The sequence below is a fragment of the Mesoplodon mirus genome (genome assembly GCF_964341445.2).
Source record: "Mesoplodon mirus genome assembly, chromosome: 5".
Taxonomy (NCBI): Eukaryota; Metazoa; Chordata; class Mammalia; order Artiodactyla; family Ziphiidae; genus Mesoplodon; species Mesoplodon mirus.
Genome location: NC_138980.1, coordinates 35918210 through 35940580, shown reverse-complemented (window position 1 = coordinate 35940580; position 22371 = coordinate 35918210). Strand labels below are relative to the sequence as shown.

The window sequence follows — 22371 nt, the reverse complement described above, 5'->3', positions numbered from 1 at the left end:
CTTCCCTTCCCCTGTTGGAGAGACGAGGAAACAGAGGCACCGAGACATTACCTGCTGGGGTGCTAGAGCCACGGGGGCCAGAGTTGAGATCCGTCGTAGGAATAACAGGGGCCTGAACCAAATCCCACCCTGGAGGGCATGTCTTGGTCACCCCAGCCTATAGGCCACCTGCCTCCCGACAGCTGAAGACTGACTGTGTCACTGGGACATGGGCCACCTTTCTGCATCATTGGTGCTTTTGTTACGGGCGTGTGCTGCCTTTGCAGCCAGCATTCAAGCTCTCCAGAGGCAGGGAGGCATCTTCCTCATGTTTGTGTCCCCCTCAGGGCCCTCGCACCAGCCCAGGCCTGACCTATGTTCTTAAACAGCAGAGACGTTGCCACGTCACTGTCGGGACTAAGGTCCAGGCCCAAAGTCAGACAGTCCTGCCTGGGGGACTTTGTGCCTGGGCCAGAGAGGGTGACGCACCTACAGAGAGACCTTTGGCCACCTGGCGCCTCCTCCCCTCCCCCTGACGCCAGCTGTGTCACTGCCTGTGAGGATCATCCCCCCAGCCGCCGCCCCCAACACCTACTCTCAGCCCTCTTGGCGACACCTGCCAGATGCACCTCGCTTTCGTTTCTGCAGGCAGCAAGAATCCCAAGATCGCCTTGAAACTGGCTGAGTTTCAGACAGACAGTCAGGGAAAGGTAAGAGGGGCCTGGGCACCCGGGAGAAGCTTCTGGATGAGGAGAGGAGGGCCAGGGTGTGCGCTGGGAGACGGGTCCGGAGGCCGCTCGCCCCCATTGCATGGCAGGTGCTTCTCTTGGCCAACTGAACCCGAAGAGGTTCTGCCTGGAGCTCCGGATTCCGGGCGGGGTCACTCTGAACCTGGACCCCGAGACGGGGAGTGGTGAGCCTGGCCCCACCTGCCTCCAGGTGGCCCCGAGGCGTGGGGTGGGGACGCCCGTGCGAGGGCGGTGGCTCACAGAGCTTCCAGAACAGGGAGCTCAGAGGGGTGGGGAGCAGTTGCCTGGGGCACCCCGACCTCAGGCCAGGGGTGCCCCACCCCAGCCTCTGGGCAGCTCCTCACATATCACTTCACTGGCCCCATCTGTTCTGCACCCTTCCCTCTGTCAGCTGGTCATCGTCACAGACAAGGGTCCTCATCGCCCAGGGAGTCGTTCTTCAGGACCCCACAGCCAGGAGGGCAGAGGAGGCTAGGGGTAGGAGGGCTGTAGGGATGCCCACCCCACGTGGGGATGTCAGAGGGCGACGCCCCTCGCGGCAGAGGTTGGAGCAGGCACACGAGCCAGGAAGCCCCTGCGTATTTTTGCCGAAATGGCTTCTCATGTAATGTTTCATAAAAAAGGCGTGAGATTAAATACACCTATTTTCATGATTGGGGGGGTGGTTTTTGGTTTGGGCATGATTAGGCCCTAACCAAACCCCTTCTGCACTCTTGACCAGAACATTACGGCAGATTCTACAGGAATCTGTCCTAAGTGGCTTTGCCGAGCCCCCACCAGCTGTTGTAAATGGTTCCTGGCCTTGTCGGATGGACAAGGTCCCGAGGCGGGTGTGGGTTTTGTCCACTGAACAGGCGGGGGTTGGTGGCGAGCCTGGGTGTGGGCCATGCTGAGGCCCTGCCCGCCTCTCTCCCGTCGCCCCTCCCGGGGAGATGCCCTGCCAGCCCCATGTCACCTCCAGGAAGCTGCAGCGGCCAGAGGCTGTGTCTTACCCAAGGCCACCCGGCTCTTCAGTGACAGCCCAGGCCAGAGCCCTTGGTTTCCAGGCAACAGGCTGTCATAGCAGAGTACCACTGGGAGGTTTAAGCCACTGAAGTTCATCATCTTCCGGTTCTGGAGGCTAAAGGTCCAAAATCAAGGTGTCGACAGGGCTGCCTCTTTCTGAGGCCTTGAGGGAAGATCTGTTCCAGGCAGCCTCCCTTGGCTTGGAGACAGCCGCCTGCTCCCTGTGTCTCGTCACAAGACGTTCTCTGCCTGTGTGGTGCCTCTGTCTCTTTTTATAAGGAAACCCGTCCTGTTAGGTTGGGGCCCCCCCACCCCAGTACGACCTCATCTGTACTGGTCACACCTGCGACCACCCCATTTCCAAATAAGGCCCCCTTCTGAGGTACCAGGAGTTAGGGCTCCAACATGTGGAGCCGGGGGGGACACAGTGCCCCCCCAGCACATGTGCTCTCTCCTCCTGGGCAGCACATGGGCAGGCCGGACTGTGACCCGAGTCTGCTTTGCCTTTAGATTGTGTCGACGCAAGAGAAGGAGCTGGTGCAGCCCTTCAGCACGCTCTTCCCGAAGGTGGAGTACATCGCCAGGGCCGGCTGGACGCGCGATGGCAAATAGTGAGTGTCTCCCTCACAAAGTAGAAGGTGTCCCTTCGCAGTCATTTTCTAACCCTTCTGCCCAAGTTGGGGCAGACACCTCTAAACCAGGGCCCCAAACCACCACCCGGGGGCTGAATCCAGCCCGCTGCCCGTTACCGTACACCCCACAAGCCAAGAATGGCTTGTCTGTTTTTCAGTGATGCAGGGGGAGAGATCCAAAGAAGAGTATTTTGGGGACTTCCCTGGTGGTGCAGTGGTGAGGTCTCTGTGCTTCCACTGCAGGGGGTGTGGGTTCGATCCCTGGTTGGGGAACTAAGGTCCCACAGGCCACGCAGCACGACTGGGGGAAACAAAAAAAAAGAAAAAGAAACTGTCTACTTTGAGTAAAATATGAAACAAAGGATAAATAAAGGCTGAGGATTTGGCAGAAGTCGGCCACGTTTACAAATGACGTGCGGTGTTTTCAGAGCAAGCTGGATTGCACAGTTCTGCCAGCGCCCCCGTCTCCCCCTGAGCGGGCGTGCCGGCCGGGGACCCTTTGCGTGCTGCAGAGTCACCTGCTCAGGTGTCAGTGAGGTCGGAAAAGGAGGTGCCGTTCTGATCAAACACAAGTGTGGAAAGGGGGCCGTCGGGCCCTGGCTGGCCTCCGCTGGCCCCTGAGGTGCGGTCCTCTCTTGCCTTGCCCCCCAGTGCCTGGGCCATGTTCCTGGACCGGCCGCAGCAGCAGCTTCAGCTCGTCCTCCTGCCCCCGGCCCTGTTCATCCCCACCACCGAGAACGAGGAGCAGCGGGCAGCCTTCGCCAGAGCTGTGCCCAGGAGCGCCCAGCCGCACGTGGTGTACGAGGAGGTCACCGACGTGTGGATCAATGTAAGGGCGTGTGTGCCCAGCCCGGGCCCCCGGGGTCCGCGTCCCCGCCCCCAGGTCCCCAGCTGGGCGGAGGCTGGCGATGTGGAGAAGCCAGCTCCGGAGGGAGAGTCGGTGGGGTCTGACCTCTAGCCAGGATGTGTCAGAGCCTCCCCTTTCTCAAAGGGATGTGTCCCCCCCCCACCCCAGCCCCCGCCTCTGACACGTCCTCTCTCTCTCTCTCTCTCTCTCTCTCTCTCTCTCTCTCTCTCTCTCTCTCTCTCTGCCTGGACAGGTTCACGACATCTTCTATCCCTTCCCCCAACCAGAGGGAGAGGACGAACTCTGCTTCATCCGCGCCAACGAGTGCAAGACCGGCTTCTGCCACTTGTACAAAGTCACTGCTGTTTTGAAGCCCCGCGGCTACGACTGGACCCAGCCCTTCAGCCCCAGGGAAGGTGAGCGACCCTGACTAACACCTTGCTCATCGCCTGTGGTTCAAGCCTGTGGTTTGTTCCCTGGTCCCGCCCCAGAGGGAGTGGGTGCCAATGACTAAGAGGCTGGCCTTTCCCAGTGCCATTCCTGGCCTGGCAGGGTTATCACAGCCAGCTCCCGGCTTATTCAGGCGGCAATATTTCTTGAGCACCGACTACATGCCAGGCCCTTTGCACACCAAGTCTGTGCTGTCTGGCTCTTTATAGGAAAAGCTGCCCCGCCCTAGGTGTGGGGGGTGGGTATCACTGTAGGAAGAGAAAAACAAAGATCTCTGCTCTGGTGGAGGAGGCAGGCATCATCCAAATACAGTGAAAGAGGCCAGGAGGCCAGGGGCACAGCAGTGGATAACGTGCCACAGAGCAGAGACTGGGTGGAGGCAGAAGCAGCCACAACACGGCGCTCCAGGCCAAGGGACAGCCCGTGCAAAGGCCCTGCAGCAGGGCAGGGCTGGGCCTGGCTTATTGGAGGGACAGCCAGGAGGCCCGTGTGGCTGGAGCAGAGTGAGCGATGGGGAGGGAAGGAGGAGGGGAGGGAGGGGAGGGGACGGGGCAGGTGGCACAGGCCCTCGTGGGCCGCGGGGAGGACTAGGGCTTTTACCATTGACCTTTGGCTGGTTTAGAATGATTCTTGTGGCTGTTCATGGAGCAGAGCCTGAGGGAAGGGGGAGGTGACAAAGTTGGGGTCAGGCAGTGGGGCTGAGCTGACTCTGCTGTAGATCCAGGTGGGCCCGATTCTGAAAGTACTTGACTGCTGAGCTGACATGGTGGATTGCACTGGGGTCTGAGAGAGAGAGAGAGGGACGGCGTGGATGTCTGAAAGGGTTTTGGAGTTCCAGTCTGAGACGGAAAGACTCTGAGGGGACAGTTCAGGAGAGAACTATTGAGTTGGGTTTTGGACGTGTTCAAGTTGAAGCTCCGTGCAGGTTCCGGGTACCAGGGTGAATCTGCGGTGGGAACATGGGCGTCCTCACACACGGATGGCATCTCAGCTTGGGGACAGGCTGGGGCACCAAGGGCGGAGCCTGGGTAGGGAGGCTGTGGTCTGAGTGCCAAGCCAGGGCTCTCAGAGCTTGGAGCAGGGTCTCCCCGTCACTGCGGACATCAGGGCCGGGTCACTCTCTGGGGGGTGTCCTGGGCCCTGTGGGGTGTGGAACAGCATCCCTGCCACCACCCACTCGATGCCAGGAGCGCCCCCGTCGTGACAACCACAGATGACCCCAGACACCACCCAGTGTCCCCTGGGGGTGGGACTGTCCTGGATGAGCCACAGGGCTTCGAGGCCATGCCCGCTAAGGAGCCTGAGGCCGCCACGGTGTGGAGATGGTCACCCGAGGGAGGGGGTATCCGAGGGGCTCAGGCGCCGCAGGAGCTCGAGGGTCAGGAACAGACGAAGCCACAAGCTGCCGGGGCGTCAGGTGAGATGGGGACCAAGGAGTGACCACCGTCTGGGCGTTGTGGTCCTTCAGGGTTGAGCACGGCTGTCATAGGCCAGCTGAGCCATCTCAGAGATGCTCTTCAGCGTTTGCTTTTCTGTTTGGAAACCCCCTCGCCTTGGAGATTTCACTGGAGAAATCCTCATCCTCCCTCTTGAAATGGGCAGCCAAGAGCTCTCGTTCTGCCTGGTGGTTGTTGAGTGGAGCTCACGGCAGGTGCCCCCAGGGGACCCCTGCCTTTGAGGTGGGCCCTGCTGGTTTCCCCTCCGCCCTGTGGCGCCCCGACTGCATCCTCTCCCCCGCCCTGCCTCAAGGCCTCCACCTGCTGCAGGCGACTGAACGGTCCAGAAGGCGAGGCCAAAGGAGTGGGTTCCTTAAGGGCGTCCCAGCCGAGTGGGAGGGCGGTCAGGAGGCTCGGGGACCCGGTCAGGAGGAGTGTGTCCAGGTGACACAGGTGGCTCACCAGGAAGGGAGGAGGGAGGGGCCTGGCATGGTCGGCAGGACCCTCTGGGCCGTGAGCAGCGTGGGCTTGAGCCCAGAAGGCAACTGAGGACTGTCAGAGCGAGTGGGAGCAAGGCAGGGGGACCAGCAGCTTGAGCCATTGCCCAGGCCTCCTGGGGGCCTCCTGGGAGCAGTAGGAGAATTGAGGGCACAGCGACTGTGGACCGGGAGCAGGCGTGTCGGCAGGGCCGGCCCCAGAGGAGGCCTGTGCGACTGGGCTCCCTGCCTGGGCCCAGCAGAGTGGGTGTCAGCAAAGGTGTGAGTGGGCAGGAAGTGGCGCGTCTGGCCCCCGGTGAGTGAGGGGCGGAGGAACAGCCCTCCCTCCCGGGTCTTCTTGTGACAAGTCACTCGGCCCAGGTCTCTGCACTGGAAGTTCCTAACTATGCAGCCCTGTGGATCTGTGCGGGGACATCTGTCCCTCCCTAGGTGACGTGGGCAGTAGTTTGCATCAAATCCAAGAGGATAGAAAACAATTTTAGGGACTTCCCTCGTGGCGCAGTGGTTAAGAATCTGCCTGCCAATGCAGGGGACACAGGTTCGAGCCCTGGTCTGGGAAGGTCCCACGTGCCGCGGAGCAGCTAAGTCCGTGCACCACAACTACTGAGCCCGCGCACCTACAGCGCATGCTCCGCGACAAAGAGAAGCCACCGCAATGAGAAGCCCGCGCACCGCAACGAAGAGTAGCCCCTGCTTGCCGCAAGTAGAGAAAGCCCATGTGCAGCAACGAAGACCCAACGTAGCCAATAAATAAATACATAAATATTTTTTTAAAAAAAAGATAAGGAAAGAAAACAATTTTAGCCAGTGCTCATAGACTGTCTTAATAATTTCTAATATGTGGCAAGACACATTCCGTATTGTTATTTACCTGGTAAAAATTCAAAAGCAAGACCTACCCACCAAAAAAACCTCCTGTAACTCCACTGAGCCTTTGCTCAGCCCCAGAGTTTAATCAAGATCTGGTTACGTGGCCTAAGCGGTCACAGGTCCAGGGCATGGAAGGTGGTGGTTTGACCTGCAAGATTCTAAAATTGGGTGCTTTTTTTTTTTTTTTTTTGGCTGCATGGCATACGGGATTTTAGTTCCCCAACCAGCCATTGAACCCGCGCCCCCTGCAGAGGAAGGGCGGAGTCTTTACCACTGGACCACCAGGGAAGTCCTGAAAATTGGGTGCTTTTGATAAAAATGCAGATCCCTGGTTTTTCTGGGGAAATGCTGGCGCCCCATCCACATGGTGGGAACCCCGCACCTCGCTCCTTGGGCCGTGGTGTGGCGGGTCCCTGTACCATCCCTGGGGCCCAGCCGGTGTACCCACCCGTCACCTGGCTGCCTGGGCTCCGTGGAGAATTCGTTGTGTGCTTTGAGTCCCCATCATAGCTTCCCGGGCCCCCTTCACCTCTTTTCCTTTCTTCCAGATGAATTTAAATGCCCCATCAAGGAGGAGATCACACTGACCAGCGGCGAATGGGAGGTTTTGGCAAGGCACGGCTCCAAGGTACCCGAGCCTCCATGAATGCTTGTACACGCATATGTGCACAGACACAATGCACACTCGCTCCCGCCCCCTCCAGACCCCCCGGGCCTGTGGCTTCTCTCTCTGCCCCCCACCTCCCCCCCCCACCCGGCCACTCCCTCCTGCTCTGCACGCTGAGGGCCACAGGGGCTGTGCTTCCCACCAGCTGGAGACCCTGGGTCCAGGAAGCAGGCTGTCCTGAGCATCCTTTGTTGGATCCTGGTGGGTGAGGCCCAGCCCCATTCTCAGTGCCACCTGGAGCATTCACTTAGCCTCCATCCACTCCATGAAGCCACCTGTCCCCAGGGCAGCAGTCTGTGAGTCTGTGGGACACTGGTGGTGCCCACCGTAGAACTGTCCTGCAGCTTCCAACAGGGGCCCACCCCCATGCCTGCCCTGGGAGGTTCGGGAACAAAAGATGCAGCTGCAGGGCTGAGAGGTGTACCTTCCACTCCCCGACCCAGATGCTCCATCATAAAAATGTGACCAGAGTATCTTCACCGGGGTCCAGATCTACAGAATTCCAGATTTTACAAAGAGACCCCTTAATCAGACCTCCTGGATCCCTACCTCACACCAGCATAAAGGCTTCCTGGACCAAAGACTTAGACAGAAAAAACTAAACCATACAAATAACCAGGAGGAGATGTGGCCAACCCTTTTAAAGTTGAGAGGTGGGCCGCCCGTGTGCTGTTCAGGGCTGCCAAGCCAAGAGAAGGGGGCCAGGCACCCCTGGGCAGCGCGGCCAGGGGACGTGGCTCGGCCTTTCTGGGGTGCAGAGGCGGCATCTATTGCAGCGTCAACCCACGTCTCATCTGACCCGGCAGCCCCAGGTCTAGGCGTGGACCTTACGAGGCCACCCCAGGGCATACTCGAGAGGTTAACATGCAAGTGTACATTGCTGTGCTCTTCATAGTGGGAAATAGTGGTTAGAAAACATTCGAGCAAGAGAAAGTTGTCATTGCTGAGTTCCGGTTCTGTAGGTAACCGTGTCCGTTCCCGTATGACCACACCTGGCCCTACTCAGTCGCTCTGCTGTAGTTGAACCTCACTGGAGGCCCCTGTGCTCATAGCCTCGCTTGGCCCCTCGCTAGCTGGGTGCTTAGACTCAGTTTCCTCACCTGTGAGATGGGACCATCAGATAGTGCTGGTCCTCTCCACAGCAGTTAATCCCTCGGCGCCGTGGACACTCGGGGCCAGAGATGGGCACTGTGGGTGTGGAACAGCCTCCCTGGCCCCCACCCTGGGGGTGCCAAGCACAGATGTGTCCAGAGGCTGCCAAACGTCCCTGGGGGGCAGAACAGCCCTGGGTGAGGACCCTGCTTTAAAATACTTCGACGCCCTCAGCGTAGCATCTGGCAGACACATAAGACAGTATTATAACCTTTCTCTAAGGACTTCCCTGGTGGTCCAGTAGTTAGGACTCGGCGCTTTCACTGCCGAGGGCCTGGGTTCTGTCCCTGCTCAGGGAACTAAGATCCCACAAGCCGTGTAGTGCGGCCAAAAAAAAAAAACCCAAAACCTTTCTTTAACGTGAAAGTTTTACCTTCTGCATGCCTTATCTTTTTACCCAGAAATTTTCTTTAAAAAAAAAACATTTTAAGAATTAAAAAGGGAAAGAGAGCCCTCTGCCGCCGCCACGGCCACCACGGTCGCGTGCTCCATGTGGCCTGTGCCATGGCCCCGGGCCTCGGTGGGTCCCCCGCCTGGAGATCCTCCTTCCCGCCTGCATATCTTCTCACGTGGTCCTTGTGACGACAGCAGCACACGACTTCACTGCCTGTGGTACGGGGTTTTCCCACGACATCCTCCATCTCTAGAAAACCTGCATTTAGTTTTCAAGTACAGTGGCAGCAAACACATCAGTGTTTGTTGTAAAAATTGAATCGTTCTCAATAATCCCCTTCCATTCTCACCCCAGACCCCTGTGACCTCCCCACCCCGCCTCAGAGGTGACCACGGGGGGAAATCACTGCAAATCTTTCCTATTTTCACACATCTCCACAGGAGCATCATAATTTTAGAGGATTTATAGGGTTTTTTTAGACAGTACCCCTTTATGTGGCCACGGAGACCTGTGCCATAATTATGGAGCCAGTCCGTCTTTTGGGCATTCGGGGCGTCATCTGTCTTTAGTCTGAAGAACACTTGGAGCATCTTTGTGCCTTCGTTTTGAGCTCACCTCTCTGGTGGAGTCCTCAGGAGCAATTCCCAGGGGTGTAATTGCCGGTTCGGAGGATGTGCCTTTTTGAAATGCCTCTTTAAGCGTCTGTGCTGCACGGTCAGCCCCAGCAAGGCAGTGCCTGTTCCCGGCCCCAGAGCAAGGTTCCTTCCTGCTTCTCCTGAGGATAGTGCCTAAGAACCATGCCAGGGGTCTGATGGGCGTTCCCCCAGGAAACCGGTGGGGCAGGGAGTTACCACTTCTTAACCCTGAGCACCTGGGTCAGAGACGTGGGCTGTCCCCACTGGGGACCAGGGCCGGGGACTGGCAGGCCCAGGACAGGCCCTCCCTCAGCCTCTGTCCCAGCACTGGGGCCTCAGCCCCCCTCAGTGGCTGCTCTGGGTCTGCCTGGAAGGAGCTGTCTGGACCTGGAGTTCTGATTGCAAGTCAGACTGGAGAACACGCAGTTAGCCCAGCCCTAGTGGGGTCTGTGAAGTCTCCCAGACAGCTGTCCAGCCGGCGGGCTCAAGCCAGCTCGGGGAGAACGGGTCCCCTGTCCACAGAACGCTGGACCCTCCCTGGGGGTGGGGAGGGCGGCCCTGTCACCAAGAGCCCCCGTGCCCCCGCAGATCTGGGTCAACGAGGAGACGAAGCTGGTGTACTTCCAAGGCACGAAGGACACGCCCCTGGAGCACCATCTCTACGTGGTCAGCTACGAGTCGGCCGGCGAGATCGTGCGCCTCACCACACCCGGCTTCTCCCACAGCTGCTCCATGAGCCAGGTGGGCACCTCCCTGATGCTCCCTCCCTTGGAACATTCTGGAACATCAGGCAGCATTCTGGAACATGAGCACAGGGCTGCCCCCATCCCGGGCAAGCAGCCGGTGGCCGTTTGCTGGCTGCAGAACAAGCAAGATGGGCACGCTCTGGCGTCGGGCAGGTCTGGCTCTGACTCCCACCCCCGCTGGGTCCAGCAGCCTCCGCCTGGGGTCCCCTGGCCAGGGGACAGGCTCCTCTCGCTCGCCTCAGTCTGCTTATCTGCAAGGCCGGGCTGGTGGTAACAGCAGCAGAGTTAGATAGGGGAACACACCACACGGGGTGAAGATGGCATGTGGTTGATGCAGGTGGCGGGCGAGCAGGGAGGGGGAGGGGGAGGCGCCCCACGGTCTCAGCACCCCGTCCCACCTGCAGAACTTCGACATGTTCATCAGCCACTACAGCAGCGTGGGCACACCACCCTGCGTGCACGTCTACAAGCTGAGCGGCCCCGATGACGACCCCCTGCACAAGCAGCCCCGGTTCTGGGCCAGCATGATGGAGGCGGCCAGTGAGTAGCCCCAGGCCCCCAGGCCCTTGAGCAAGTCCTTTCCCTTGGGAGCCCCAGCTTGCTCGTCGCAGGCCTGGTAAATAAGGCAGGTGAGAGGGGGCCATCTGGGCGAGCGCAAGGCATTGAGCGGCGCAGCCCCGAGAGTGGGTTAAGCGTAACCACAGGCCCCAAACTGTCCTGTGGGCCACCCGAGACAGTCTCTGGTTTCTGTGCTGCTGTTATGGATGGAGCACATACTCAGTGCAGGAGCCGACTCTGCCAGACGGATGGGGTCCCTACACGGGCCATCCTCATCCTCAGGGGCGGCCATCTCCAAGGGCGCCTGTGTAGAGCAGACGCTCCAAAGCCTTCGTTTGTGGAAGGAGCCGGGGGTAGGTCACGAGGGGCCTCGGGGAGCACAAGGCAGCTTGTCAGTTTGCCCAGGAGCCTCCAGGGTGCCAGGACTCTGCCCGGCTGACCCCGTGTTCCAATTATGGCTGCGGAAGCAGAGGCAAGTCAGCTCATCTCGCTGAAATGTTTCCTTATCTACGGAACGGTCCAGTGGCAGCCCGTGGGATGTAAACCAAGCGCTCACGTAGCGCCCAGCTCATAGGAAGCGCTCACTAAAGAGGACGCCCTTCCCTGAACCCAGCCCTGCCACTTGCAGATTTCTAGAACATTGTAGGAAATAGGAATCCCTGGAGTTTGGGGTGGGTTTTATGGGCTGGAAAACTGTTTGTCACATCACCGCCCCCGAAAGCTGAATAAGTAAGCAGCCCCCTCCATCTGACAGCTCAGTCCCTGACTCTCCCCATGTCACCATGGATGTGACAGCATGGGAACTCTGGCCCTGGTTCACAGAAGAGGAAACTGAGGGAAGGGAGGGGCCTGCCAAGGCACCAGTGGGGTGCCAGTGGGGCAGCAATGGGGGCGCGGGTGTCCCGATCCCCAGCCCCGGGCATGCAGGCAGGCAGGCAGGCGGGGACACCGCTGCCCCAAAAGTCCAGTCTCGCCGTATTTGTGGGCCACCTCTGTGAGAAGCTGGCAAGCTGGCCTGTGGGCCAGCTCTGGCCACATCCAGTCATTTTGGCATCACCCGTGGTGGCTTTGGAGCTGCAGCAGCAGCAGAGTCAAGTACAGTCAGCCCCTCCCTAGCCATAGGTTCCGCATCCATGGATGCAGCCAACCGCAGAGCATTCCAAAAAGAAAAGCTTGAGTTGTGTGTGCCAACTATTTACATAGCACTTGCATCGTATTTACAACTATTTACATAACATTTCGTATCAGGTATTATAAGTAACCTAGAGGTGACTTAAAGCTAAAGCACGCGGGAGGCTGTGCATAGGTTATATGCAAATACCATGCTATTTCATATGAGGGGCTTGAGCATCGGCAGGTTTTGGTATCTGAGGAGCGCCCTAGAACCAATCCCCCGAGGATACAGAGGGACGAGTGTGGTTACAACCCAGAGACACACGATGGCTCTTCTGTGTGTAAAACCAAAAATACTTACTACTTAGCCTTTTACAGTAAATATCTGCAGACCCCTGACCTACATCACTATTTACTTATTTTCCTCTTAAATCGACACCCTGTTTAACCTAAATGAACTTAAAGGGAGAGTTGTCTTCACCACTGGATTGGAAAACCAGTGTTGCTTTGCAAAGATACAGGTAACCATGAAAATCAGTGAGAGCCCCCTCCCCGCCGTAAAACTGGCCGTTAATCAGATCCCAGCGCTGTCATCACCTCCGTACTAGATTAGCCAGTGTCGGGGCTCTGGAGTTGGTCCCGGCCAGACTGTGGCCTGGCCCGAGCTGGCTCACAGGGTGCAAGGTCACTTCCGCCCTCAGCCTCTGATTTTAACTGTCTGGCAGCGCAGGAGATGGGGTGCCTCCGGTCCACCCTCCGGGGCTGGGGAAGTGTGGGCGTCGGCCAGACGTGGGCCCCGCTTCGAGGTGGGCTTCCCAGGCCCGCCCTGGCCCAGCCCGGCCCTCGGAGCCACAGCCGCTCTGTCTCCACAGGCTGCCCCCCGGATTACGTGCCCCCGGAAATCTTCCATTTCCACACGCGCTCGGACGTGCAGCTCTACGGCATGATCTACAAGCCACACGCCGTGCAGCCAGGGAAGAAGCACCCCACTGTCCTTTTCGTGTATGGAGGCCCGCAGGTGGGCACTGCCCTGCTCCCCACACCCTCCTCCCTCCACCAGTGCCCCTCCCCATCCCCACTGACCACGCAGGGTCCTTGGGGGCCCCTGGCTCTCCACACACCGCACCCTCCGGCACAGCCACCCTTTCACCTGCTGATACTCCCGTGTCCCTCTGGGAAGCCCCCCTAAACCCGGTGTGTGTGTCTGGGCCACCTGCCCAGCGGTGGCCCACTCTCACCCCTGGTCACCAGCTTGGGGACAGAGGTGGCCAAGGGCCCTGGGCCCAGCGCTCTGAGAAGGGGACAGGCCAGGCAGGCAGGTTGGCAAGCAGGTCCATCTAAGAGAGCGGTTCTCTGCTGGAGGTGGTCTGTCCCCCAGGTGGTACTTGGCGATGTCTGGGGACATTTGTAGTTGTCGCAGCTGGGGTGGGGGATGCTCCTGGCATCTAGTGGGTAGAGGCCTCGGATGCTGTCAACACCCTACAGTCAGCGGGATGCCCCTACCCCCAGAGGACAGTAAGGCCCCGAACATTCATCGTGCTAAATAAGGGACTAGCGTAAGTGACGTCACTTGGGGAACACAGTGCCCGCCACCCCCAGCAGTTTTTGTGTCTGTTTTTAGTGATAACTGAAGGGTAGAAAAGAAAGAGGCTGAAGAAATAAGGGAGTAATTCCATGGAGGGCCTGGGGCAGAGGCCCTGGCCGAGAAGGGAGCCTGGCCGGGGCCTTCCTCTCTGTAGCACATCCCAAGCACAAGGCCTGGTGCACAGTGGGCCCCCGTCTGACCTTGCCCTCCCCGCCACGTCCACAACCTGCCCAGGGCCATCCATAGCCTTCACGATAGAGCACAGGCCCCATCTTCAGGCTGTAAGCCCCCGTCCCGTCCCTCTGGCATCTCGCCCATCTAGCCCATCCTGCCGGTGTTTTGCTTGTATTTCTCACCCTCGCCTCGTCTCACCTTCCCCACAGGTGCAGCTGGTCAATAACTCCTTCAAAGGAATCAAGTATTTGCGGCTTAACACTCTGGCATCTCTGGGCTACGCCGTGGTCGTGATTGACGGCAGGGGCTCCTGTCAGCGAGGGCTCCGATTTGAAGGGGCCCTGAAAAACCAAATGGTAACATCTCTTCCCAGTCCCTTCCTGTGTGGTGAAGGGGGACCTGGGGCTTGGGGGCGGCCCTGGGGCACCTTCATCAAGGACGGTCCTGGCCAGGATGTCAGTCATAAGTGGGGCGGCCTTTGGAACCAGAGGGAACATCCACTCTGTTGCTCAGCTCTGAGCTGGGCCTGTGGGGAGACAGGTAGACACACACCACGCCTGGTGCCTAAAACCCAGATGCAGCCGGACACGTCAGTATAGGCCTGATCAGCAGGAAGTCCCGAGGGTTGGGCAAGACAGGCACTGGTGGCTGTGGAAGTGGTGCTGATGGTGGTGATGGTGATGATAACGATAGTGATCGTGACGCGGATGTTGATGGTGACGATGGTGATGAGGCTGATAATGATAGTGATGGTGGTGGTGATGCTGATGATAATGGTGATGAAGATGGAGATGGTGGTGATCAGGATGATGACTGTGATGAGGATGATGGCGGTGGTGATGCTGGTGGTGGTGATGACGGTGATGACACCAGCTGTTCATCAAGCCTCAGCATGCGCCAGGCCTCAGAGTACAGGACACTCAGCATCTCGTTTCATCCTCACACCCGCTGTAGACTCGGTCCTATTCATGTTAACGTCCTCGTTTGGGGGATGAGGAAACGGAGGCCCAGAGAAGGGACATGACTTTCTCAGAGTCAGCCAGGGGATGGCAGGGCAGGGTTGGTGCCAGGCCTGTCTGACCGCCACCCCAGACAGCAGATTTGCATGGGGCCTGGAGGGAGGGGTAGCTTCCAGAGAGCTGCTTTTGATCCAAGAGGAAGAGGGCTCCCTGCAAGGGAAGAGGTGGGACAGCAGGGTGCGTGCCTGGGAGGAGGCCACTGAGAGGTGCCCGGCCTCATCCCCCAGGGCCAGGTGGAGATCGAGGACCAGGTGGAGGGCTTGCACTTCGTGGCCGAGAAGTACAGCTTCATTGACCTGAGCCGGGTTGCCATCCACGGCTGGTCCTACGGAGGCTTCCTCTCGCTCATGGGGCTGATCCACAGGCCCCAGGTGTTCAAGGTGGGTCCTGCCCCCGCCTCCTCCCTCCTGTCTGCCAGCGCCCACCCATGCCCCTTGGAGCCCACCCCCCCGGGGGAGGCATCTTGGCAGGGGCCTTGCCACGTGGCTGTTTCTCCCCGCAGCAGCCCCATGGGGCCGAGCCCCCCTCCTCATTGCCCGCCACTGCTGACCCCAGGATGGCGTCCGGCTGCACAAAACCCCGCCAGCAGCTCTCTGTGGGAGGCTGAGCCCGGGACCCCGGCCTCGGATGGGCAGAGGTGGGGCATGGTGTGAAGAGCGTCGGGGGAGGGGCCCCCAGGCCGGCGGCACTGTCAGGGCACCGCGGGGCGGCGATGAGGAGGCGGAGGCGGCAGGAAGGCAGTGGGCCCAGGGAGGGGCCGATCCCGGCCCCGGCGCGCTCGTTCAGCTCACCCACCCTCCCGAGACAATGCACGGTCCACGGGGGAGACACGTCTGAGGGCCCCTCCCCTGCCAGCCCCCGTGTGCATGCCCGCTCCTCACGTCCTCCGGGGGAGGCCCCGGGACAGCCGGCCAAGTGCAGGCTCCCAGGACCTGACCTTTGTGTGTATGTGTCTCTCTCTTTCTCTCTCTCTCTCTCCCCCCGCTCCATCCACTGTGGCCCTCAGGTGGCCATCGCAGGTGCTCCGGTCACAGTCTGGATGGCCTACGACACAGGGTACACAGAACGCTACATGGATGTCCCAGAAAACAACCAGCTTGGCTACGAGGCGGGTTCCGTGGCCCTGCACGTGGAGAAGCTGCCCAATGAGTAAGGCCCCCACCCGCCCTGACTTCAGGGTTGCCAGCGCTGGCTGTCCATGAAGCTGGCCCGCCTGTGGCTGGCTGGGCGTGGCTTCCGCACCTCCCACTGTGCCTGCCCCTTGGTCCCCTCTGCTCCCGCAGCCCTCCCTCCTCACCGCAAGCAGGTGCCTGGGTTCTCTTGGAGCAAGGAGGGAGGGAAGCCCCCCAGCCCTGCCCCCAGAAAGATAGAAGGGAAGGTCTAGAGTCGCACCTTGCATGTGCTGGCTCCCCTCACCGCCCAAACACGCAGCCCACCATGGACCCCCTGAGTCAGTTTTGAACCTGAACGGCCTCTGTCTTGTGGGTTTTGACACCGTGGTTCAGAACACAGGTCCACAGTGGTTCTAACGTGTAGGTGTGTTGGACCAGCTCTGATGTCCCATGTCACGCTTTGGGCATTGGCTTCTGATTCGCCGATCAAAAAGAAACTGGTGTGGCCAGTTGCTGGTGTGGCTCTGTCTGGTGAACCTGGGCCCCATCTTTAGTGCCAGGGTTCTCGTCACAGGCTGACCCCGCCAGGGCCCCTCTCCCCGCAAGGCTGCTCTCTAGTCTGGAGGGTGGCCTGGGCTCCACGGTCGTGTGCTATTGTGCAGCCAAGCTCAGAACCCACTGGTCCGCGGCCACTCCGATTTACGTTCACATTCATCCCAATTCACTAGAACAGTAAAACCATGGAGACAGATGACCAGTCGTTGCCTGGGGTGGGGAGTGCCTGCTCGTGGGCACGGGGGTTTGCTCCAGAGTGATGGAAGTGGTGTGGAACTCAGGATAGATGTGATGGTTGCACGACACTGTGAATGCATCAAATGCCCCTAAATCCCTTTAAAATTAGTAAATTTTAGGTTGTGTGAGTGTCACTTCAATAAGTTATTTTTATTTATAAATCAAAATTTTAAAAAGTAAGGTTCCTCGACCACCCTTACCACATGTCGGGCACTCAGTAGCCACCTGGAGGATGGGTGGCACAGGTCTAGAACGTTCCATCAACTCAGAGTGCCCGTGGGCAGCACTGCTCCAGAAGCTTCCCCGAGCTCAGGGCATTCCAGGCACAGCCTCTGCGCACACCCCTCCCCTCCTCGCCTGGAAGGAAGTGAGGGGTCTCCCAGAGCCGCCAGCTGTGCACTGTGCACGGGCTTTGAGTTCCGCCACGTTCTGCTGCTGAGCTGCCGCTGCCGCCCTCACTGTCCTGGGGCTGGGGCGGGACCCTGGGCCCCCAGCCCTGGCTGAGCGTGGACTGTGGTGCGACTGCCTATGGGCAGGAGAAGGGGGTCTCGCCCCAGACCCTCACGCCCTCCTTGTCTTCCAGGCCCAACCGCCTGCTCATCCTGCACGGCTTCCTGGATGAGAACGTGCACTTTTTCCACACGAACTTCCTCGTCTCCCAGCTGATCCGAGCAGGAAAGCCTTACCAGCTCCAGGTGGGTGGCTCCTCCCAGGAGCCCGCAGGGTGGTTAGCAGTGGGTCGGGGCACCCGTGGCCCCGCCCCCATCCTCACACCTGACTGCCTGGCTCCACACTTAGCCGGCTCCCTGGGTCCCAACCACCATTCAGCAGTCGTGTGCTGATCGCTCCGGGTCCGCGCCGCCCTCTGCTGGCGGCACCTGGGAACTGGGCCCGGTGGAGGGAGGCTGATGGTACCGAAATGATTGCGCATGCGCGCCAGGCACCTTGCTTTGAAGGAACTGTACAGAATGCTGAAAGCATCTGGGGGCGGGGCGGAGGATGTCCCTTGACGGGGGTCAGAAAATAATTCCCCGAAGAGGTGACATTTAAGGGTGCTAAAGAGTAAGTGCGGACTCATCTAGGCCTGGGGGGCGGCTGTGGAAGACACCAGACAGGAAATTAGTAGGAGGGAGCAGCTCCAGGACGGGAGACCAGGGTGGCTGGAGCCAGCAGGAGGACAGCTGGGGAGCGGGGTGTGGTGACCGGCATGGCAAGCCGCCTGACGCCGCCTCTGGTGGGCGGGGCTTCAGCAGTAAGGGGCGGGACCTCGTGAGAGGGCGGGGCTTCAGTGGTAAGGGGTGGGCCTCAGGGGAGGGCTGTGTTTTGTTCCGAAGGGCGAGGCGAGGTGTCAGGCCTCCCCTCTGGCAGCCCTGTAGACAGAGGCCCATGGGGGCCAGTGGGACATGAGCCACAGTCAGTTGTCCCGGCAGGAAAGGGGTCGGGAGTGGGGAGCGAGAGGCCTGGTGGATTCGGAGGAGGGGGGTGGTGTGCTGGAGGCGAGATGGACAGATTTTATTACCTGCTGCTGCCACGCAGGCTTTCCGCTTCCTGGACGCCTCCATGCGCTCTAAGCTGTCAGGGGAAGACGTTGCCATTCAACAAATGGGGAAACTGACGGTCACCGGGCAGGAGGGACAGGCCGCAGGGACCTGTGGCTGGGCATGCGCTTGCCAGACAGGGCAGGAGGGAGGCGGGGCTCCCTGTGGGTGAAGAGCTGGGTTGGGCGCCGCTTGGCAGTCCCCCCGCCCCCAGCTGCACATGCTCTCCAAACACAGGCCAGAGGCAGCTGCACATCAGAGCAAAGGAGTCAGGCAGGGCCAGGATGGATCCTCACCTGTCCCTTCTGAGCCTGAAGCCCTGAGCCTCGCGGCTGGGATAGCCTCTCCCTTCCCGTGTGGCCATTGGTGGCAGGTCCTTTAACCTTGGGCCTTGTCTCCTCATCTGTGAAATGGGCGTGATAACCCCTGCCTCCCAGAGGTTGTGGGGGTCAAATGAGTTCTCTCGGAAGAAGCGTTTGGCACACAAGGGGGGCCCAGAGGCTTGTGCCCCTGCCTCCCCAGGGGAAATTGAAGGTGCGACAAGATGCTCCCTTGGGGGCTGTGAGTGGGGGAGATGGAGCACACCCACCTTCCTCTTCAGACACCGGGCACCAGTTGGCCTGGAGGCTGACAGCCCCAGCTTGTTGGTGCATCACGTTTGTTGTCGGATGTCAGGCCTGGGACTGGGGGCTGGGAGCACAGTGGGGAGCCAGATGGACCCTCTCCCTGCCCTCACAGCCCAGAAGGAGGAAGAAGTGACCAGACACCCAGGACCCAGGGTGGCATGAAGGGGTGGGTGCAGTGGGGTCTGTCCCAGGCAGTGCCGCTGCCCCGGGCCCGGAGGGAGTGGGGCCTGTGAGGCCTCAGGGGCAGCAGGACCCAGGAGTCCAGGTCTTGATCTCAAGCTGGCAAGTCCTTGCGGACCTCTGAGCTGGGGACCGTATGATCAGACTTGTGATCCATCCAGGATGGATTCCTCAAGGCAAGGGTGGAGGAGGGGCGATCTCTGGGCAGTTTGATGCATTCCTAGGGTAATGCATTCCTAGAGTCTGGAGCAGGTTTCATGCCTACCCCATGAGCCCTTAGGGCTCCTTCGAGAACTGTTGGGGTGCAGGAGCCCTCATTTCACAGCCAGAAGCAAGACTTGCATCCCTGTCACCATCTACCCAAGGGCCTGGACATGCGCTCAGCCAGGTCTCAGGGACTGGGTGATTCTTTCGGCATGGCCCTTGGCACCAGCGTGCTGCCGTTTCTCTCTGGGGATGAGCAGGTGGTGAGCAGACCCAGGAAAACACCTGGCACAGCCTGGGGTGGAGAGGCTGTCCTGGGGCCTTAGCATGTATAATCCCCAATGGGGCCTGTTGGTGAAATGAACGTGGCTCAGGTGGAGGCACCAAACGTCTGTGAGACATGAAGCCCCAGCCACTCCACGGAGCTGGGTTCCTTGCAGCTCTCTGGGTTTGGGGGATAGAGCAGCAGCACAGTTTCTTAAGGCTTTCGTATGTGCAAGTTCTCTGTGTTTGAGACCTTAGCTTGCCCAGGCCACAAAGACCCTACAGGGTCTGAATTCTTCGCTCAGCTTTCATGGGGGGCTGCCGTCAGGCAGGCTGTCACTTGCCCAGAATTAACACAGCAAGCTGGCCGTGGAGGGGGGATTCGAACCTGGGTCCCTCAGTGCCGGAGCAAGACCTCTTCCCTTTCTGCACCCTCCCCGGGGGGCGTGGGGGGGCGGGGGCGGGACCGAGGCCCTGAGGAGAGACGCTCTGAGCCCGGGGGTGGAGGGGTTCGGGGGTAGCGGGGCACAGGGTGCAGGGGTGCCTCGGTGCCACCAGCCTTGCTTTCTCTGTCCACCCAGATCTACCCCAACGAGAGACACAGTATCCGCTGCCCCGAGTCCGGCGAGCACTATGAAGTCACACTGCTGCACTTTCTACAGGAATACCTCTGAGCCCACGGGCCGCCACATGCGGGGCCTGCAGTCAGCACGAGTGGCTTCCCTGCCTCCGTTGCAGGAGTGGGGTGGGGGACGAGGCAGGAGGGACCGAGCGGCCCCGCAGGCCCTGTGCAGCGCCTCCTCCCACCGGCCCCCCCAGACCGCCCGCCCCGGGAGCTGCCGCCTTCGCCCCAACGCCTTTTACTGTTTTCGTTAATGCTCCTGGGGTTTCTGCCTGCTGCTTCTTTCGTGGCCAGAATGGAGAGATGAGGCCAACGTCCACAAGGCACTTCCTCAAGCCATCCCTCCTCTCCCTGTCGTCCAGGAGCGGGAGCCTCAACTCCGCTGGGCACTGGAGGCCAGAAGAGACTCGGAGGAGCCGGCCTTTGCCCCGAGGACCCCCAGGCCCAACCCGGCCACCGGCGCAGAAGCATGCGGTTGGCCTTTCCTCCCCACCCACCCACTTCATATTTGTGTTTCGTTTTGTTTTTCTTTTCGGGGGTGGGCATTTTTCTTAATTATTTAAAAGAAAGCAAGGGGTGCCTAAATCTAGATTCCGGGTCTGCCGCCGGGCCACAGGGTTCACCCCAGCCAGCACCCGAAGCCCACAGTGGGAGTCGTGCCGGCAGGCCGTGAGCTGTGCACAGGGAAGCGGGGCAGCCAGAAGCGGGGCAGTCGTCCAGCCCGGCTTTCAGGCAGGCTCTGAACCACGCCCAGCCCCGTTCTTTGCTGCTCAGCGGCTGCCGCCCCTCCCCAGCCCAGCCCTCCGGCCACACGTTTCTGCCTGGCCCGCCCGCCCACCCAGATCGGGGTTCCAGGGCTGGGAGTGGAACCCTCCCCGCCTCAGGGTTATCCTTGCTCCTTCCGTTCCCTCCCGCCAAGAGTTCTGCCAGGGGCGGGTAGGAAAAAAAAACAAAACAAAAAAACCCCCCACCAGAGACGAACCACCTCTACACATTATGAAAAGAAAATATTTTTGTCGATTCTTATTCTTTTATAATTATGAGTGTAAGAAGTAGACTCATTAAACGATTCCAGATGGAAGTGTCGCCACCTGTCTGAGGTTCCTTCTGAACCCCTGGGGCTGGTGATAGGGGCTCCTTGAGTGGGCGGGGGCCCTGGGAGGTGGCTGAGCCAAGGGCACGGCAGTCCTTGCAGTCGAAGGATGGGGGCGCTGCTTGCTCAGCGGTGCTGCCCTGGCACGAAGGGGGGGGTGGGGTGCCACCCCTCAGCCAACTGGCCCAGTAAGGACAGTCCCAGAGGTCCTGAGGCAGCCCGTGGGTGCCTCGGAGGTGCCCAGCCCAGGGTGTCACGGGTGGCCTGGCCCTTACTTCCTTTTGCACCTCTCCTTGTCCAGAGACTTGACTCAGCGGTTGGAGGTCAGGACACACCGACAAGGGAGGGCAGGCCGTGCCCCTCTTCATGTCTGTCCTAACAGCTGAGAGGCTAGGAGACCGGAGACCATGCCTGCGCAGAGGGCACTCTTGGTACTTGAGTTTCTAACAGTACGGTGGCCTCGCCCTGTGCCATCAGCCGCTCCATCCTTTCGGAAAGTCCAGGTTTTTTTTAATGGCTTAAAGAATAAAACAAACGAGTACAAAAGGATATAGAGAGGAAAAATATGCCCTCCCTCCCGAGAGGTAACCCCTCCCCAGTCTCTCTTTTTAATACCTGCCTTCTATTCTGCCCTGTGAATGTGCCATAATTTATTTTGCCAGGCACCTATCAAGGGATAACATAGATTATTCTGGACTTTTCGTATAAATCAACAGACTTTGTCAAAGGCCAGATAGTAAATATTTCAGGCTTTGTAGGCCAGGCAGTCTCTGTTGCAACCGCACAACTCTGGCCCTTGCAGTTCAAAAGCAGCCACGGTGATGTGTGAATGAGTGGGCGTGGCTGTGTGCCAATAAAACTTTATTTACAAAGCCACACAGCCGGCCAGATTTGGCCCACAGGCTGTAACTGATCAACCCCTGGGTGTAAAGGATCCTACAACAAACAGCCTTGTACATGGTTGGGGCATATGTCTGAGTGTATAGGGTAAATTCCTAGAATTATAAAAAGGCATATTTTTAATTTTGAAGAATATTGCAAATTACCTTCTAAAGAATGTCTCAGTGTACACACTTCTTGGTGAAGTGTGCTTGCTTCTCCATTCCTTCATTACTACGTGTTATTTTTGCCAATCTTAGGAGTGACACATGGCATCTCACTGTAATTCAAATGCACACTTCTTTTGTGTTCGAATATTTTCATGCTTTAAGACACTTGTTTAGGAGTAATCATTTGCCCACCTTTCTTTTGATCTATTGACCTCACTGATTTGTAGACACTCTATATATGAAGGAAATCAGTCCATGGTCATACATGTTGCAAATTGAACTGTGTTGCTGATCTCAAACAGTTTTATGGGTAGGAATCTCAGCCAGTGAATGTTTAAAATCATCTCAGGAACAAGAAGATGTCTTGCCCTTAATCCGCTGTG

At 59.1% G+C, this 22371-nt stretch overlaps 1 protein-coding gene across 2 annotated transcripts in view; it reads left to right on the top strand.

The window, feature by feature from the left end:
• Positions 1-20932, top strand: part of DPP9 (dipeptidyl peptidase 9) — a 41025-nt gene extending 20093 nt beyond the window's left edge. Inside the window, exons 10-22 of one of the 2 annotated variants that reach the window (XM_082621814.1) lie at positions 628-689; positions 2244-2344; positions 3017-3194; positions 3466-3628; positions 7014-7093; positions 9902-10054; positions 10464-10599; positions 12603-12748; positions 13699-13845; positions 14736-14888; positions 15515-15657; positions 16996-17107; positions 19806-20932. In XM_082621814.1, coding sequence (XP_082477940.1) covers positions 628-689; positions 2244-2344; positions 3017-3194; positions 3466-3628; positions 7014-7093; positions 9902-10054; positions 10464-10599; positions 12603-12748; positions 13699-13845; positions 14736-14888; positions 15515-15657; positions 16996-17107; positions 19806-19898 — 1667 coding nt within the window. In that variant the 3' untranslated portion in view covers positions 19899-20932. Of the gene's footprint in view, positions 1-627; positions 690-2243; positions 2345-3016; positions 3195-3465; positions 3629-7013; positions 7094-9901; positions 10055-10463; positions 10600-12602; positions 12749-13698; positions 13846-14735; positions 14889-15010; positions 15146-15514; positions 15658-16995; positions 17108-19805 lie in introns of those variants that run through there. The other variant, XM_082621815.1, reaches the window with a different exon arrangement.
• The last annotated feature ends 1439 nt before the right edge of the window (positions 20933-22371 follow it).